This window comes from Coregonus lavaretus (genome assembly GCF_964263955.1).
Source record: "Coregonus lavaretus genome assembly, contig: HAP1_SCAFFOLD_611, whole genome shotgun sequence".
NCBI lineage: Eukaryota > Metazoa > Chordata > Actinopteri > Salmoniformes > Salmonidae > Coregonus > Coregonus lavaretus.
Window position 1 is genome coordinate 1 of NW_028162780.1, and position 20000 is coordinate 20000.

At 42.6% G+C, this 20000-nt stretch overlaps 2 protein-coding genes across 2 annotated transcripts in view; both read left to right on the top strand.

Annotated features, from left to right (window-relative positions):
• Positions 1 to 2757: 2757 nt before the first annotated feature.
• On the top strand, positions 2758 to 7400 carry LOC311118866 (collagen alpha-1(XI) chain-like). Its single transcript, XM_084193631.1, has 2 exons — positions 2758 to 2985; positions 5421 to 7400. The coding sequence occupies exons 1-2, from the start codon at positions 2767 to 2769 to the stop codon at positions 5565 to 5567; spliced, it is 366 nt and encodes a 121-aa protein (XP_084049757.1). The 5' UTR covers positions 2758 to 2766; the 3' UTR covers positions 5568 to 7400.
• Positions 7401 to 14793: 7393 nt separating this feature from the next.
• Positions 14794 to 20000, top strand: part of LOC311118858 (noelin-3-like) — a gene marked incomplete at both ends in the record, with an annotated part of 30265 nt that continues 25058 nt past the window's right edge. The window contains one exon of the mRNA XM_084193624.1: positions 14794 to 14862. Coding sequence (XP_084049750.1) covers positions 14794 to 14862 — 69 coding nt within the window. The remainder of the gene's footprint in view (positions 14863 to 20000) is intronic.

The following is a 20000-nucleotide window of genomic DNA, read 5'->3' on the forward strand; positions in this document are numbered from 1 at the left end:
CTGTCCTCCAGGGTCACCCAGGTCTGATTGGTCTTATTGGGCCGCCTGGTGAGTTCGGAGAGAAAGGAGACAGAGGTCTGCCTGGACCCCAGGGAACTGGTGGAGGCAAGGGAGACACTGTATGTGACTGACACGTATATTACTCATTTATTTGCTAGTTTCTAGTTTATTTACTAATTTATAAACTATCTATAAACTTAAAATAGTCCATCTGTAAAAGGCTTATAAACCTTTATAAACCATTTATAAAGTGTTAGCTCATTGGTTGATACTACTGTGAAGTGTCATCTCATTGGTTCATACTGTATTGTGTCTCTGCAGGGTGTTGGCGGTTCTGCTGGTCCCCTTGGCCCTCCTGGTCCTCCTGGTATTCCTGTAAGTTAATCGGGAAATCATCTCCTCATCAAAGGACCTCTTCAGCATATCTCTTCAGCAAAATTGTTCAGCAAATTTATATCAAATCTCTATACAATTTCTTCATCAGATGTTCAATACATCATTAATCTAGTATCACTATTGCTGTAGTGTTATTGCTCACTGTGTGTCTCTCTTTAAACATCTTCTCATATCAAATATATTAATTTTCTACCATTTCATCATGTTCCTAGTCTCATTGTTCACTGTGTGTCTCTCTTTTCTTGCCCCTTAGGGACCTGTAGGTTCCAAAGGGTCAAAGGGATCAACGGTAAGTTCTGTTCACCAGAAGACTAACTGAAAACACTAAGATCCCTCAGTGGTATATATGACTGGTGTGATAACGTCCGTGTGTAATGTTGTGTCCTGTGTCTGCTGTTAGGGTGGAGCTGGCCAGAAAGGAGACACTGGTGTGATCGGACCACCCGGAGCTCCTGTAAGTCAACATTTTCTCTCTAAGAAAGAGCTCATGCTCTCACGATTATCCACTTTTAATTCACCTTTTTCTCTCTCTCTGATTGGCCGTTTCCCTGACCCCTGCCCTCTAACCTTTAACCTCTCTTTCCAACCAGGGTCCTCCTGGTGACATCATCCAGCCGCTGCCCATCCAGCAGGCGAGCAGGAAGAACAGACGGCAGGCGGAGGACGACGGCGTGCAGGGCGACGCGGCGGGAGGCATGGCGGACTACGGCATGGAGGCCACAGCGGACATGGAGGACGTGTTCGGTTCCCTGAACAACCTGAAGCAGGACATCGAGAGGATGAAATTCCCCATGGGGACGCAGGACAACCCTGCCAGGACCTGTAACGACCTGCACCTCAGCCAGCCTGACTTCCCCAACGGTGGGTTGAATCAATCAATCAAACAAACTGTATTGTCCTCAGAGGGAACTTTGGTTTGCAGGTAAAACACAAGAGTTATAAACAGAACATACAAAGGATAGACTGAGTCACAAAAAACATAATCATCATCATTACCGCAACTTCAGGAGCTGGTTAGCAATGACGTGAGAGAGAGCAGCTGCTAGAACGACCCCCACACACTGCGTATACACATATTAAATATTCATTACCAACATTGACTTGGTAAAGGTCTCTGACTAAAACGTTGCAGTAAAAGAAAGAAAGAAAGAAAGTAAAATGCTGTTGATTCCTGGGACGTGCTGTTTACACTGGTTTAACTCAATCTGAGCATCTCATTACAATCTGAGCATCTCATTACAATCTGAGTGATTCCTGTTATGCAGTACTATGAGGGACATTGAGCATTGACCTTGCCATTGGGCCCCAGTACATCATGTTAATGACCTTGCCATAGGGCCCCAGTACATCATGTTAATGACCTTGCCATAGGGCCCCAGTACATCATGTTAATGACCTTGCCATAGGGCCCCAGTACATCATGTTAATGACCTTGCCATAGGGCCCCAGGACATCATGTTAATGACCTTGCCATAGGGCCCCAGGACATCATGTTAATGACCTTGCCATAGGGCCCCAGGACATCATGTTAATGACTGTGTGTGATGTGATGTTCAGGTGAATACTGGATCGATCCTAACCAGGGCTGTACTGGAGACTCCTTCAAGGTCTACTGTAACTTCACAGCTGGAGGAGAGACCTGTATCTACCCTGACAAGAAGTCCGCTGGCGTACGTTTCCATTGGTCATTTCTGGAAAAGAATGTCCGTAATGTCTGTAATGCCTATAGATACACTCTTAGAAAAAAAGGGTTCTAAGAACCCTATGTAGAAAGGAATCAAAAGATTCTACCTGGAATCAAAAGGGTTCTTCAAAGGGTTCTCCCATGGGGACAGCCGAAGAACCCTTTAAGGTTCTAGATAGCACCTTTTTTTTCTAAGCGTGTACAGTAGGCTGCAATAATACATTGTAGTTGATATGAACCTTTTAACATTTTCATACTCAGTATTTTACTGTCTATGTATGATTTTGATCTAAAGACATTAACATGTTGTTTTCTAACCTGGTAACCTGTTCATTCATTCGTGGTGTTGTGTTTGTTCTGTGTAACAGGTCAGAATATCTAACTGGCCAAAAGAGGCTCCAGGATCATGGTTCAGTGAATTCAAACGTGGAAAAATAGTAAGTATGCAAATGATCCAACTCTCAAAGCAATTATACATGACCAAGATCAAGATTGAGATACACAATAGACACTTAAAACTCAGGGGAAGATAACCTACAGTGAGACTAAATGTATCCCCTCCATAACCCTCTCTACACCTCCTCTCCCTCCCTCCCCCTACCTCCCTCCTCTCCCTCCCTCCTCCTCCCTCCCTCCCCCTCCCTCCCTCTCACCCTCTCTCCTTCTCCCAGTTGAACTACGTGGACATGGAGGAGAACACCATCCAGACGGTCCAGATGACCTTCCTGAAGCTGCTCAGCTCAACGGCCCGTCAGAACTTCACCTACATCTGCCACCAGTCTGTAGCCTGGTACGATGCCAAGGCAGACGGCTACGACAAGGCTCTACGCTTCCTGGGCTCCAACGACGAGGAGATGTCCTATGATAACAACCCCTTCATCAAGGCCCTGTCGGACGGATGCTCTGTATGTAGTCTTAAAAAGTTAGATTTAGCTTGGAGCTTGGAGCTTCCACTGGAAATTGCATTAGTTCTATTAGAGATTCCATTGGTTCCATTGGAGATCCTATTGGTTCCATTAGAGATTCCATTGGTTCCATTAGATATTCAATTAGTGCCATTATAGATTCCATTGGTTCCATTAGAGATTATATTTGTTCCATTGGAGATCCTACTGGTTCCGTTGGAGATCCTATTTGTTCCATTAGAGATTATATTGGTTCCATTATAGATTCCATTGGTTCCATTATATATTATATTGCTTCCATTACAGATTCAATTTCTTCCATTATAGAGTCCATTGGTTCCATTATATATTATATTGCTTCCATTACAGATTCCATTTCTTCCATTAGAGATTCCATTGGTTCCATTATAGATTATATTGGTTCCATTAGAGATTCCATTGGTTCCATTGGAGATTCCATTGGTTCCATTGGAGATTCCATTAGTTCCATTGGAGATTCCATTAGTTCCATTAGAGATTCCATTGGTTCCATTGGAGATTCCATTGGTTCCCTGAGAGATTCCATTGGTTCCATTGGAGATTCCATTAGTTCCATTAGAGATTCCAGTAGTTCCATTAGAGATTATATTTGTTCCACTGGAAATTGCATTAGTTATATTAGAGATTCCATTGGTTCCATTGGAGATTCCATTAGTTCCATTAGAGATTCCAGTAGTTCCATTGGAGATTCCATTGGTTCCATTAGAGATTCCATTGGTTCCATTGGAGATTCCATTAGTTCCATTAGAGATTCCAGTAGTTCCATTGGAGATTCCATTAGTTCCATTAGAGATTCCAGTAGTTCCATTGGAGATTCCATTAGTTCCATTAGAGATTCCAGTAGTTCCATTTGAGATTCCAGTAGTTCCATTGGAGATTCCACTGGTTCCCTTAGAGATTCCATTGGTTCCATTGGAGATTCCAGTAGTTCCATTAGAGATGTCAGTAGTTCCATTGGAGATTCCATTGGTTCCCTTAGAGATTCCATTGGTTCCATTGGAGATTCCATTAGTTCCATTAGAGATTCCATTGGTTCCATTGGAGATTCCATTAGTTCCATTAGAGATTCCAGTAGTTCCATTGGAGATTCCAGTAGTTCCATTAGAGATTCCAGTAGTTCCATTGGAGATTCCATTGGTTCCATTTGAGATTCCATTAGTTCCATTAGAGATTCCAGTAGTTCCATTGGAGATTCCATTGGTTCCATTAGAGATTCCATTGGTTCCATTGGAGATTCCATTAGTTCCATTAGAGATTCCATTGGTTCCATTGGAGATTCCATTAGTTCCATTAGAGATTCCAGTAGTTCCATTGGCGATTCCAGTAGTTCCATTAGAGATTCCAGTAGTTCCATTGGAGATTCCATTGGTTCCATTGGAGATTCCATTAGTTCCATTAGAGATTCCAGTAGTTCCATTGGAGATTCCATTGGTTCCATTAGAGATTCCATTGGTTCCATTGGAGATTCCATTAGTTCCATTAGAGATTCCAGTAGTTCCATTGAAGATTCCATTAGTTCCATTAGAGATTCCATTATTTCCATTGGAGATTCCATTAGTTCCATTCCATTAGTCCATTGGAGATTCCATTAGTTCCATTGGAGACTCCGTTAGTTCCATTGGAGATTCCATTGGTACCATTAGAGATTCCATTGGTTCCATTGGAGATTCCATTAGTTCCATTAGAGATTCCCTTATTTCCATTGGAGATTACATTGGTTCCATTGAAGATTCCATTATTTCCATTGCCAATTCCATTGGTTCCTTTGAAGATTCCATTAGTTCCATTGAAGATTCCATTAGTTCCATTGCCAATACCATTGGTTCCTTTGAAGATTCCATTAGTTCCATTGAAGATTCCATTAGTTCCATTGGAGATTCCATTGGTTTCATTGTATTGGGTAGTTGGTGACATTGTTGCATTGTTGCTAATTGGTAATCATACAGTAGTTACTGGTAGATATTGATTGATCTAAGTATCTGGTAGGTCTTTATCAGATCTTGAAACCACAATAACTCCTTGCCTCCCATCCGCCTCCACTCTCTCCCTCCCCCTCTCCCTCCCCTCTCCCTCCCCTCTCCCTCCCCTCCCCTCTCCCTCCCCTCTCCCTCCCCCCCTCTCCCTCCCCTCTCCCTCCCCTCTCTCCCTCCCCCTCTCTTCCCTCCCCTCTCCCTCCCCTCTCCCTCCCCTCTCCCTCCCCTCTCTCCCTCCCCCTCTCTCCCTCCCCTCTCCCTCCCCTCTCCCTCCCCTCTCCCTCCCCCCTCTCCCTCCCCTCTCCCTCCCCTCTCCCTCCCCCTCTCCCTCCCCTCTCCCTCCCCTCTCCCTCCCCCCCTCTCCCTCCCCTCTCCCTCCCCTCTCCCTCCCCCCCTCTCCCCCCCTCTCCCTCCCCTCTCCAGCTGAAGTCGGGCTACTCCAAGACGGTGATGGAGATCAACACTCCGCGCATCGACCAGGTGCCCATCATCGACGTCATGTTTAATGACTTTGGCGACCCCAGCCAGCGGTTCGGGTTCGAGGTGGGCCCTGTCTGCTTCATGGGCTAGGACCTGACCACCCCCTTAACCTCCTGACCCCTGACCCCACACCCCCCGACCAGCTGAAGGACAGGGTTAAAGGGCGTTCTGTTCCATGCATGCCTTGTACTGCTGACTGAGTACCTGACATCAATCAATCACCCTATTCTCTCCTAGACCTGACCTGGCCTTGCCTCAAGTGCTCCAAACCAAACCTGTGTTTTATATCATTGATATGATCAGACCACCAGTATCAGACCACCAGTATCAGACCACAAGTATCAGACCACCAGCACGCTGCCCTACCCCCTATAAAACGACGTGCCCCCCCCCCGCCCTAACCCCCATAGAACAATGTGCCCCCCTCCTCTGCCCTACCCCACTATAGAACAACGTGCCCCCCTCCTCTGCCCTACCCCGCTTATAGAACAACGTGCCCCCCTCCTCTGCCCTACCCCCCCTATAGAACAACGTGCCCCCCTCCTCTGCCCTGTCATAGAAGCATTGTCCCAGGGGAATACTCCTCGCCCTTGTAGGGCCAATCGCATAATGACTTTAACTTGTAACGAGAGGAAGTGACATCAGGAATAAAGGACGTTTGATGCCGTGGAAGGACAGTGGCGCACTTTCAGCAAACAGAGGGAGGAACCCACTCACCCCAACCCTCAATACCTATTTTTCTCTCCCTTGTCTCCCCTCTCCTTACCCCTTACCTTGATTAGAGGGAGGATCCACTCACCCCACCCAAGCCCTCTTTCCTCCCCTCATCTCCCCACTCGTCCTTACCCCTTCACCCAACCTAGAGAGACGTTCCACTCACCCCCCAACCCCCCTTCCTTCCCCGTCTCCCCCCTCATCCCTCCCCCAGCCCAGCCTCCCTGTCTGGTAGCTCCAGTGCTGCTCCAGATACAACCACAGAGGTGCTTTTGTGCGGAACACAGAACACCAAAGGTGCTACAAAAAAATGCATTTTGAAAAACTGTAATTATTATTATTATTATTTTGTACAATACTGTTCTCTTTCTGAATCTACTCTTCAAAAAAGAAACTTGCATGTGTACCAAAACTTTTAATAATAATGTTTGAAATAAATGTCGGTTATACTATATAGAAAGTAAATTTGCAATAAATATATTTGTTTGTGTTAAATATCTGTTGAGAAATAAATGGGTGAGTAAGTAATACTAGGTTGTTGTGTTTGGGATACAGTGTAATATCAGCCATTGAATACAAATAATTATGAAGAATCTCCTTTGTAAATATTGACCATTATAAAGCACTTACAGCATTATTCTCACTCTCCAAGACTATACTATACAGTAAGGTTATATACATAGTAGCCTCATATACGGTAAGGGTTAATAAACCAAACTGGACTACAACAACAACCACCTCAAACCATGTTGTCTCATAACTGACTTGTGTTGTTGTTTTAAACTATTCCTTCCTGTTTTCATTATTTGTGCCCGGTAAATCAAGAATTTAAGATTGCAAGAGTAATTTAAAATGAGTAATGTGAAAATGTCCACAAAGCCAGTACATATGCACTCAACAAGCTTCTTCTGCCAGATAGATTTTATCCCACAGAATGGTATACCTCAATCGCTCTATGTACATTAATGTTGAGATGCTATAGGATGGATGACAAACCCTGTATATACCTTGATTTATACAATTAAGTTAATATATTTGGGTGGGGAATTTTTTTTAAAGGAAAGAAAAATACTTCTTGTCTAGTTCCTAACAGTTTGTGAATGATGGCAAATAAATTAGCCCTTTATAGTTAGACCGTTTCTGTAACAGTAAATGAGGAAGTGTTTTCATGTGCTTTTGATGGTTGATTCATATTAAAACTGGATTCTGAACAATGTGTTGATTTGACCGTATTGTTCACTCTCTAGAGGGATTATACTTCCTTGTGATGATTCCATGTTGCTTTATTATGACAGATTATTTTCTCTTCGTCAAAGGATTAAATAATCCTAATCCTAATCCTTTTCAGATTAGGCTAATCTGTGGTGTGATGTGCCTGAGTCCTATAGATGGGTTAGCTGACAACGTCATGACAACGATGTGCACGTTTCAATGGGGCAGAAGTCCGTGTGTTGTTGTGATTCTGGGTGACAAGAAGCTGCCATGTGGGTAATCGTAGGTGGTTCGTTTCAGCTAGTTTCATCTTGTTCTTGATACCATGCCTTGTTTTGAGGTGTTTTGACTGATGTCACGTCTATGATAATATGGCTAGAATTCGCTAGCTAGCTAAATCACAACTGTGACGATGTGTTTGAGACAACGAGTGCTCATTGTGCAAATGCATTTATATTTTCAAAAAACATTTGGAGACTAAATATAGTTTAGATGTTACCAATCTAATTTTCTATTTTTTTGTCATTTAGCAGACGCTCTTATCCAGAGCGACTTACATGAGCAATTAGGGTTAAGTGCCTTGTTTAAGGGCACATCGACTGAATTTTTCAACCTAGTCGGCTCGGGGATTAGAACCACCGACCTTTCGGTTACTGGCACAACGCTCTTACCCACTAAGCCACCTGCCGCCCGTTTAATCTAAGTCAACCCCCGTCTGTTTTGCCCCATGGTTGCGCACACATCGGTTTTGTTGCTAAACAACCAACCCGTCTATCGCTTCCGTTCTACCCACAATGCCAAGCTGCACCTGTAGTGGTGCTGTCTCTTTCTCTGACTCAGATTTTGATCATGATGTTTGCATCTCCCTCTCCTTCCTTCCTTCCTTCCTTCCTTCCTTCCTTCCTTCCTTCCTTCCTTCCTTCCTTCCTTCCTTCACAATATGACAGTAGTATCAGTTTAACTAGAGAGAAAACAAAACCTTACAAACCTGTAAAATTATGTTTACAGTTTATTGTACAAATCTGAAATAAAAATGTTTTGGTAACTTGCCAAATGCACATTGCAATGGTTTGCATTCAATTGAAGATAATATCTCTTGAATAATGTGGAATGAGTGGAGATAATTCTCTCTCTCGCTCTCTCTCTCCCTCTCTCTCTCTCTCTCTGTCTCTCTCTTCTCTCTCTCTGTCTCTCTCTCTCTCTCTCTCTCTCTCTCTCTCTCTCTCTCTCTCTCTCTCTCTCTCTCAGACATCTCATAATATAAATTAATTTTGCTCAACCATAACGGTGAGTATTGATAGAAGAGATGCAACCCACTTTGTCTTCGGCCTGCCGTCCACCCTTACAAAAAAAGATTGCAGTTAGAGTGCAGTATAACTTTTTTTTCTTGGACTGGCTTCATCTGTGTCTGGGAAACTGGCCCCTGATATGTGGACCTTAGGGCCTACTCAAGGACTGGGTTTCAGAAAACAAACAAACGATTATCTTCCTACATAATTAGTCCTGTTTCTGTGTGGGACCAAAGGCTCACAACAGCGACACACACACACACACACATACATATACACCCAACCACTGTGCACACACACACTGCACACACACTGTGCACACACACGCTCTCTCTCTCTCTCTCCTCTCTCTCTCTCTCTCTCTCTCTCTCTCTCTCTCTCTCTCTCTCTCACACACACCATTATTTTTGTCTTACTGAGATTTACTGTCTCTCTCTCTCTCTGTCTCGCTCTCTCTCTCTCTCTGTCTCTCTCTCTCTCTCTCTCTCTCTCTCTCTGTCTCTCTCTCTCTCTCAATTCAATTCAATTTAAGGGCTTTATTGGCATGGGAAACGTGTGTTAACATTGCCAAAGCAAGTGAAGTAGATAGTAAACAAAAGTGAAATAAACAATAAATATTAACAGTAAACATTACACTCAGAAGTTTCAAAAGAATAAAGACATTTCAAATGTCATATTATGTATATATACAGTGTTGTAACAATGTGCAAATAGTTAAAGTACAAATGGGAAAATAAATAAACATAAATATGGGTTGTATTTACAATGGTGTTTGTTCTTCACTGGTTGCCCTTTTCTTGTGGCAACAGGTCACAAATCTTGCAGCTGTGATGGCACACTGTGGTTTTTCACCCAGTAGATAAGGGAGTTTATCAAAATTGGGTTTGTTTTCGAATTCTTTGTGGATCGCTGTAATCTGAGGGAAATATGTGTCTCTAATATGGTCATACATTTGGCAGGAGGTTAGGAAGTGCAGCTCAGTTTCCACCTCATTTTGTGGGCAGTGTGCACATAGCCTGTCTTCTCTTGAGAGCCAGGTCTGCCTACGGCGGCCTTTCTCAATAGCAAGGCTATGCTCACTGAGTCTGTACATAGTCAAAGCTTTCCTTAAGTTTGGGTCAGTCACAGTGGTCAAGTATTCTGCCACTGTGTACTCTCTGTTTAGGGCCAAATAGCATTCTAGTTTGCTCAGTTTTTTTGTTTGTTCTTTCCAATGTGTCAAGTAATTCTCTTTTTGTTTTCTCATGATTTGGTTGGGTCTAGTTGTGTTGTTGTTGTCCTGGGGCTGTGTGGGGTCTGTTTGTGTTTGTGAACAGAGCCCCAGGACAAGCTTACTTAGGGGACTCTTCTCCAAGTTCATCTCTCTGTAGGTGAAGGCTTTGTTATGGAAGGTTTGGGAATCGCTTCCTTTTAAGTGGTTATAGAATTTAACGGCTCTTTTCTGGATTTTGATAATTAGCGGGTATTGGCCTAATTCTGCTCTGCATCCATTATTTGGTGTTTTACGTTGTACACGGAGGATGTTTTTGCAGAATTCTGCATGCAGAGTCTCAATTTGGTGTTTGTCCCATTTTGTGAATTCTTGGTTGGTGAGCGGACCCCAGACCTCAGAACCATAAAGGGCAATGGGTTCTATAACTGATTCAAGTATTTTTAGCCAGATCCTAATTGGTATGTCAAATTTTATGTTCCTTTTGATGGCATAGAAGGCCCTTCTTGCCTTGTCTCTCAGATCGTTCACAGCTTTGTGGAAGTTACCTGTGGCGCTGATGTTTAGGCCGAGGTATGTATAGTTTTTTGTGTGCTCTAGGGCAACGGTGTCTAGATGGAATTTGTGTTTGTGGGTCCTGGCAACTGGACCTTTTTTGGAACACCATTATTTTTGTCTTACTGAGATTTACTGTCAGGGCCCAGGTCTGACAGAATCTGTGCAGAAGATCTAGGTGCTGCTGTAGGCCCTCCTTGGTTGGTGACAGAAGCACCAGATCGTCAGCAAACAGAAGACATTTGACTTCAGATTCTAGTAGGGTGAGGCCGGGTGCTGCAGACTGTTCTAGTGCCCTCGCCAATTCGTTGATATATATGTTGAAGAGGGTGGGGCTTAAACTGCATCCCTGTCTCACCCCACGGCCCTGTGGAAAGAAATGTGTGTGTTTTTTGCCAATTTTAACCGCACACTTGTTGTTTGTGTACATGGATTTTATAATGTCGTATGTTTTTCCCCCAACCCCACTTTCCATCAATTTGTATAGCAGACCCTCATGCCAAATTGAGTCAAAAGCTTTTTTGAAATCAACAAAGCATGAGAAGACTTTGCCTTTGTTTTGGTTTGTTTGTTTGTCAATTAGGGTGTGCAGGGTGAATACGTGGTCTGTCATACGGTAATTTGGTAAAAAGCCAATTTGACATTTGCTCAGTACATTGTTTTCACTGAGGAAATGAACTAGTTGCTGTTAATGATAATGCAGAGGATTTTCCCAAGGTTGCTGTTGACGCATATCCCACGGTAGTTATTGGGGTCAAATTTGTCTCCACTTTTGTGGATTGGGGTGATCAGTCCTTGGTTCCAGATGTTGGGGAAGATGCCAGAGCTAAGGATGATGTTAAAGAGTTTAAGTATAGCTAATTGAAATTTGTGGTCTGTATATTTTATCATTTCATTGAGGATACCATCAACACCACAGGACTTTTTGGGTTGGAGGGTTTGTATTTTATCCTGTAGTTCATTCAATGTAATTGGAGAATCCAGTGGGTTCTGGTAGTCTTTAATAGTTGATTCTAAGATTTGCATTTGATCATGTATATTTTTTTGCTGTTTGTTCTCTGTTATAGGGCCAAAAAGATTGGAGAAGTGGTTTACCCATACATCTCCGTTTTGGATAGATAGCTCTTCGTGTTGTTGTTTGTTTAGTGTTTTCCAATTTTCCCAGAAGTGGTTAGAGTCTATGGATTCTTCAATTACATTGAGCTGATTTCTGACATGCTGTTCCTTCTTTTTCCGTAGTGTATTTCTGTATTGTTTTAGTGATTCACCATAGTGAAGGCGTAGGCTCAGGTTTTCTGGGTCTCTATGTTTTTGGTTGGATAGGTTTCTCAATTTCTTTCTTAGGTTTTTGCATTATTCATCAAACCATTTATCACTGTTATTACTTTTCTTTGGTTTTCTGTTAGAGATTTTTAGATTTGATAGGGAAGCTGAGAGGTCAAATATACTGTTTAGGTTTTCTACTGCCAAGTTTACACCTTCACTATTACAGTGGAACGTTTTGTCCAGGAAGTTGTCTAGAATGGATTGAATTTGTTGTTTCCTAATTGTTTTTTGGTAGGTTTCAACACTACTTTCCTTCCACCATCTATAGCATTTCTTAATATTATTCAGTTCTTTTGGCTTTGATGCCTCATGATTGAGTATTGCTCTGTTCAAGTAGACTGTGATTTTGCTGTGGTCTGATAGGGGTGTCAGTGGGCTGACTGTGAACGCTCTGAGAGACTCTGGGTTGAGGTCAGTGATAAAGTAGTCTACAGTACTACTGCCAAGAGATGAGCTATAGGTGTACCTACCATAGGAGTCCCCTCGAAGCCTACCATTGACTATGTACATACCCAGTGTGCGACAGAGCTGCAGGAGTCGTGACCCATTTTTGTTGGTTATGTTGTCGTAGTTGTGCCTAGGGGGGCATATGGGGGAGGGAATGCTGTCACCTCCAGGTAGGTGTTTCTCTCTCTCTCTCTCTCTCTCTCTCTCTCTCTCTCTCTCTCTCTCTCTCTCTCTCTCTCTCTCTCTCTCTCTCTCTCTCTCTCTCTCACACACACACACAAATGTTGGACTGTGTTACTAATGAGGCAGATGAATCACCAGATATTGAGCTTCATGGAGAGAGCCATGACAGAACTGTGAATACACTGTGTTCTCCACAGTCAACAATAACAACAACAACAATTTCAGCGTGTTTTATTTGTTACAATCTAGTATTTTTTTTAGTTATGATAGTTATACTGTCTCTATATTTCTTGGTTTTGGTTGAACCAAGCATGTGTCTTTGCTATTCCGTTACATCAACTACATCAACTACAGTAAAAGGTCTTCATGTTAAACAAATCTACAGTGATATGAGAAATATATTTTGCATCGGTCAGTTGATCCATCCATGTTCCTATCAGTCCCCAATATGGTGATAGTCAGTGATGACGCATGGCGTTAACTCTGACAGACAGTGAACTCAACATCAGAAGAACATGGCTGATGAGAGCCTGCCTCTTTGGAGGTGGGATTGTTGTAACTCTGTTTACGTGGAGTGGAGCTTGGAGACAGACAGACAGACAGACAGACAGACAGACAGACAGACAGACAGACAGACAGACAGACAGACAGACAGACAGACAGACAGACAGACAGACAGACAGACAGACAGACAGACAGACAGACAGACAGACAGACAGACAGACAGACAGACAGACAGACAGACAGACAGACAGACAGACAGACAGACAGACAGACAGACAGACAGACATAGTTATATATGAGTGTTGACTCTAGTGGGGTTAATATCAGTGGGATTGGAATTGACACCACCTGCGGTGAATACATGAAGTGTTATTTGAATCAGAGTGGAATCAACACCACCTGGTGTTAATTACCGTTACCTCTCTCAGAGTGAAAAAGACATGGGGCCTAATTATCATATTTCCCAGCATGTTTTGTTGCAGGTTGCTTTTTTTTTTTTTTTATAGTTTGTTTTAATATCTATGTTTCTGCATGCACATTAATTCATTATTTGATCTTATATTACACAAAGATAAATAACATAAATGTTTCTAAACTAATCCAATCTGTAGGTGGTTGAATTTATTTCACCCATTGAGATGGTTGTTCCAGTTTAGATGGGTTTAGGTAGTTTCATTTATCTTCCCTACCTTGGCAGTCATTCTAACTGCAGATTGCAAGTGATTAAAAGTTCCAATTGTCTGATATCCTAACTCCGGCTGGATTCCAACAGGAATTCTATAACACTTTGCAAGCCGGCATAATGTGACTTGCTGATGTGGCCTGCAAACCAGGAGTTTCAGGTCACTGTGTTAAGGTAAAACTAGGCTGTTGAAGTATGGTATTGTGAAACAAAGTAATGCATTGTCATTACATTTGTATGATGACATATTGACTTAGGCACTCACTTGGTGAAGGCTACAGGACTGAAAGCCATCAAATGCAACAATCATGTCTCTGTCACTAGCAAACACAGTCACTAGCAAACACAGTCACTAGCAAACACAGTCACTAGCAAACACAGTCCTAGCAAACACAGTCACTAGCAAACACAGTCACAGCAAACACAGTCACTAGCAAACACAGTCACTAGCAAAAAACACAGTCACTAGCAAACACAGTCACAGGTGGTACCGGCACCTATAATTCACTCAAAAGGCACCCTGGGAAATAAATATGCAAATGTAGGCTTTACACCTTACAATGTTAATACAACATACCAAAAGGAGTTACTGTAACACTGCAGGTGTTAATTCCCTAACACTGAGTAGCAGCATTAGCTCTAAGAAGGGGTTAATTTAAGTCGGAATTTGCAACACTCATGGTGTTAGAGACCTATCACTCTGGGGGGTTTAGTTTATCAACACTTTGAAAAGTGTTAGTTTAACACTATTTGAGATGGTCACTTAATGTGTTACATTTAACACTGTGGGTGTTCAAATTCCGATTGCAAATTTGCTGTGATCAGACCGATGAGGCGAGTGTCGCTAAATGATGTCATATCCGCTCTGCAGGTGCCTGTACATCACTGATGTTTGACCACCCGGTTCTGTTCCGCTGCCACAGACTTTCACACCTCACATTCAGTCACGAGCAGCTGTTGTTACCAGTCCCGCGCTGCCCACATGGCTTGCGCGTTCTGAGCGGTGGTGTATGTGATGACTGGTCTGGCATGGATCTACCTTCGCTCTCTTTCTCTGGAGTCTTGGTATTTAAACACCAGGCATTTTACCGTTATTTAACCGGCAGAACCACCAGTCATCCTCTACACTGATTGAGCGACGCGTGAAACATACAGGGAGAGAGGACAAGCGAGGGTGACCCGTTTGCGGGCAGAATGCGGCCGCTGTCGGTGGTGCTGAATCCGCTGCTGTTTCTATTGACTTTCGACTACTGCCCTTCTGTGGTGAGTTGAGTTTAATCTGCAATACACTGTGCTATACTTCAGGGAAAATTAGGAGTTAGATTAAATGAGTTATTAGTTATTAGTTAGATTAAAACAACTGCATAATTATACTTTTAGGCAGATAGACTGGTGTGATTTGAAGTTCGTATTAAAATGTGTGGTGTTGGAATGATATATGTGGGTCGGGCAGGTGTGATGTAGTTGATGTTTGTGTGATGTTGTCGTTTGTATGTTGTCGTTTGTATGTTTTGTATTGTTAAAAATAAATAAAAATTCTTACAAAAAAATGATATTGAGAAGCCAAATATAAGCTTGAATCGCTTTCACTGAGGAGCTGAGCGAATGGAGAAACTTGATTTATTGTTCAAAACATCTGACAGCTATAGTGTTTAAATTACACTGACATCAGACAGATAGTAAATTCTCCACCACCCATATATCTCTCTGTCTCTCTCTCTGTCTCTCTCTCTGTCTCTCTCTCTGTCTCTCTCTCTCTCTCTCTCTCTCTCTCTCTCTCTCTCTCTCTCTCTCTCTCTCTCTCTCTCTCTCTCTCTCTCTCTCTCTCTCTCTCTCTCTCTCTCTCTCTCTCTCTCTCTCTCTCTCTCTCTCTCTCTCTCTCTCTCTCTCTCTCTCTCATATATTTTGATCCTTGGATGTTGCCAGAGAAGTAACCCTCTGTTAATGGTGGGTTCAATTATCATAGACACAATGATACTGCCCTACTGGCTGTAAAAGAAAGACAAACGATCTGAGACATGGAAATGAGGTTTGAATAGTTGGCTTTTCATAGAGCAATTTATTTATACTAGCTTCATACTGAGACACGAAAATGTGGCCGATTTCTCTGGTGTGTATAATAGCCTAAACGTCCATTAACAAATGTTCTGTATATACTAGATGGTGTACAATAGATCATACTACACTAGATTGTCCTTTAGAAATGGAAATGAGGTACATTATTTTCACAGAGCAATATATACTTAGCTGAAATCGATAGATCTGTAGTACTTACCCTACAATACTATAGATATTAAACCACTATATTATAATTCTACTCCACTACAATATTATACTATCCTACCCAATAATACTACATATGCTATATACTCCAAAACGCTATATATCCATTTTCAGAAATGTTGGTAAATTGGCTTTACATTTTTTTAAAGAACTTATGAAAGAGATTGATGTGTTTTTTTACAGCATCTAATCATGGCATGGGTTTGTTTGACATCGATCACTTGATGGTTTCATTTCAGTGAGACAAATAATCATGTTTTTTTTTTTCTTTCAAAACTCTATATATCCTCGTCCCTCTCAGAGAAATCAGTAATACTGTTAGGTTTTACACAGTGAAAAGAAATGTAACAAATAACTAAAAAAAATTATGAAGAACTGTACAAATTATACATTTGTGACATCAATATATATATTTTTTAAATTGAAAAATGAATCAATACAGTAATATGAGATCTCTATGTAAAACATTTACATTTGACATTTTAGTTATTTGGCAGATGCACTTATGCAGAGCGACTTACAGTTAGTGCATTCATCTTAAGATAGCTAGACGAGACTTCGGTCACCAGCTAGACGGGGCTTCCGGGTTAAGCGAGCAGTTTTTCAAGAAGCAGTGCGGCTTGGCAGGGGTCGTGTTTCAGAGGACGCATGGCTCTCGACCTTCGCCTCTCCCGAGTCCGTAGGGGAGTTGCAGCGATGGGACAAGACTGTAACTACCAATCGGATATCTCGAAATTGGGGAGAAAACTGGGGTAAAAAGTACCCCCCCAAAAAATTATAATTACATTTTAGTCATTTAGCAGACGCTCTTATCCAGAGTGACTTACAGTTAGTTATATATATATTTTTTTTCATACTGGCCCCCCCCCCCGTGGGAATTGAACCCACAACCCTGGCATTGCAAACGCCATTCCCTCCCCTACCCTGGACAACGCTGGGCCAATTGTGCGCCGCCCCATGGGTCTCCCGGTCAGCTACGACAGAGCCTGGATTCGAACCAGGATCTCTAGTGGCACAGCTAGCACTGCGATGCAGTGCCTTAGACCACTGCGCCACTCGGGAGGCTATAATACAAAAGATAGCTAGGTGAGACAACCACATACAGTGGGGGAAAAGTATTTAGTCAGCCACCAATTGTGCAAGTTCTCCCACTTAAAAAGATGAGAGAGGCCTGTAATTTTCATCATAGGTACACGTCAACTATGACAGACAAAATGAGAAAAATAATCCAGAAAATCACATTGCAGGATTTTTTATGAATTTATTTGCAAATTATGGTGGAAAATAAGTATTTGGTCAATAACAAACGTTTCTCAATACTTTGTTGTATACCCTTTGTTGGCAATGACACAGGTCAAACGTTTTCTGTAAGTCTTCACAAAGTTTTCACACACTGTTGCTGGTATTTTGGCCCATTCCTCCATGCAGATCTCCTCTAGAGCAGTGATGTTTTGGGGCTGTCGCTGGGAAACACAGACTTTCAACTCCCTCCAAAGATGTTCTATGGGGTTGAGATCTGGAGACTGGCTAGGCCACTCCAGGACCTTGAAATGCTTCTTACGAAGCCACTCCTTCGTTGCCCGGGCGGTGTGTTTGGGATCATTGTCATGCTGAAAGACCCAGCCACGTTTCATCTTCAACGCCCTTGCTGATGGAAGGAGGTTTTCACTCAAAATCTCACGATACATGGCCCCATTCATTCTTTCCTTTACACGGATCAGTCGTCCTGGTCCCTTTGCAGAAAAACAGCCCCAAATCATGATGTTTCCACCCCCATGCTTCACAGTAGGTATGGTGTTCTTTGGATGCAACTCAGCATTCTTTGTTCTCCAAACACGACGAGTTGAGTTTTTACCAAAAAGTTCTAAGTTTCATCTGACCATATGACATTCTCCCAATCCTCTTCTGGATCATCCAAATGCACTCTAGCAAACTTCAGACGGGCCTGGACATGTACTGGCTTAAGCAGGGGGACACGTCTGGCACTGCAGGATTTGAGTCCCTGGCGGCATAGTGTGTTACTGATGGTAGGCTTTGTTACTTTGGTCCCAGCTCTCTGCAGGTCATTCACTAGTTCCCCCCGTGTGGTTCAGGGATTTTTGCTCACCGTTCTTGTGATCATTTTGACCCCACGGGGTGAGATCTTGCGTGGAGCCCCAGATCGAGGGACATTATCAGTGGTCTTGTATGTCTTCCATTTCCTAATAATTGCTCCCACAGTTGATTTTTCAAACCAAGCTGCTTACCTATTGCAGATTCAGTCTTCCCAGCCTGGTGCAGGTCTACAATTTTGTTTCTGGTGTCCTTTGACAGCTCTTTGGTCTTGGCCATAGTGGAGTCTGGAGTGTGACTGTTTGAGGTTGTGGACAGGTGTCTTTTATACTGATAACAAGTTCAAACAGGTGCCATTAATACAGGTAACGAGTGGAGGACAGAGGAGCCTCTTAAAGAAGAAGTTACAGGTCTGTGAGAGCCAGAAATCTTGCTTGTTTGTAGGTGACCAAATACTTATTTTCCACCATAATTTGCAAATAAATTCATAAAAAATCCTACAATGTAATTTACTGGATTTTTTTTCCTCAATTTGTCTGTCATAGTTGACGTGTACTCATGATGAAAATTACAGGCCTCTCTCATCTTTGTAAGTGGGAGAACTTGCACAATTGGTGGCTGACTAAATACTTTTTTCCCCCCACTGTATCACAGTCAAATATACAGGATACGAACATTCCATTCCAGCTAAACAATGAATATATGTTCATACACACCTAAAATCTATCAATTAAAAATCTGAGAACAGTAATATTTTACACACACATGAAGGTGCCTATAAGCAATCATTTCTGGTGAAGAAACACAAATATGACAAATTGGTGGATGTAGCTTTTTGGAAATAAACTTCATATATTAGACCATATTTTACTACATTACTTTGTCCCTTTAAATGACCTTCCTGTGGTGATGTGTATTGAAGTAATTTAAGCTTTGATAATGACTCTTATTTTCAGGATCATTTAAATTAAAGGGAAGCAGATTGGTCCATCAAGTCATTTAGACAGTGGGGAGATGGTCGATTAGCTAGCCTGCCCACTGCCCTGCCCACTGCCCTGCCCACTGCCCTGCCCACTGCCCTGCCCACTGCCCTGCCCACTGCCTGGCTGTCTATTAGCCTATACCCTATTCCCTATATAGTCTGTAGAGCCCTATGTGCCCTGGTCAAAAGTAGTGCACTAGAAAATGAATAAGGTGCCATTTGGGATGCAGGCCATGTCTGTGTGCCCGTCTCTTCATTTTATAATGTTACTCTCTTAGCCACGACAGCCGAGACATCTCTTTGGGGTAATTGAAACTTCTGTAGAGAATTAATGTTGTGTGATTATTCATGGCACACAGACAGGCAGACAGGCAGACAGGCAGACAGGCAGACAGGCAGACAGGCAGACAGGCAGACAGGCAGACAGGCCAGTGGCAGGACAGATTAGCATCCTGGATCTGAGAGGCTAAATAAACGAACGGGTGCTGAAGTCAGACTAACTGAGCAGAACAGAAGCAGAGCAGCTGCTGCTGGGCAACGTGACAGAGCAGAACCATAGAACTAGAATGAATAGAACATAGAAATTGAATCATCAGATTCATTAGAATCTTTAGAATCGTTAGTATTTCATTCTTATTCTATGGACTGGAACTTTGGTCATTGTAATTTATGAGCAGAACTTTCCATTCATCAGAACATAAAGCATTGTCATGGAGGGTGTAGTTAGTGGCAGCATGTCAGTCCATCCGGCTTGGATCTGGTACAGCTGGATGGGAATGTGGAGGGATGCGGAGAGATGTGTGTGTGTCAGGAAGGAGATAAGATAGCCAGAAGGATGTATGTCACACAAGGAGGAAGAGATCCCATTTTGGTGACACACCCAATTCCTCCTCTTCCATCGATCAATAAACGTGATTCAATTGGATTCAATTCATCCATAGAGCCTGGAGGATCTGGCCTCCAATTGAGCTTTCTAAACCACACTTTTTTTTTTCTAAGGCCATTTGGTACTGAGATCCAGATTTCACTGCCTGCCAAGAGACTAACTCACTGAGTCACGACTGAAGCGGCCTCACAACTAACT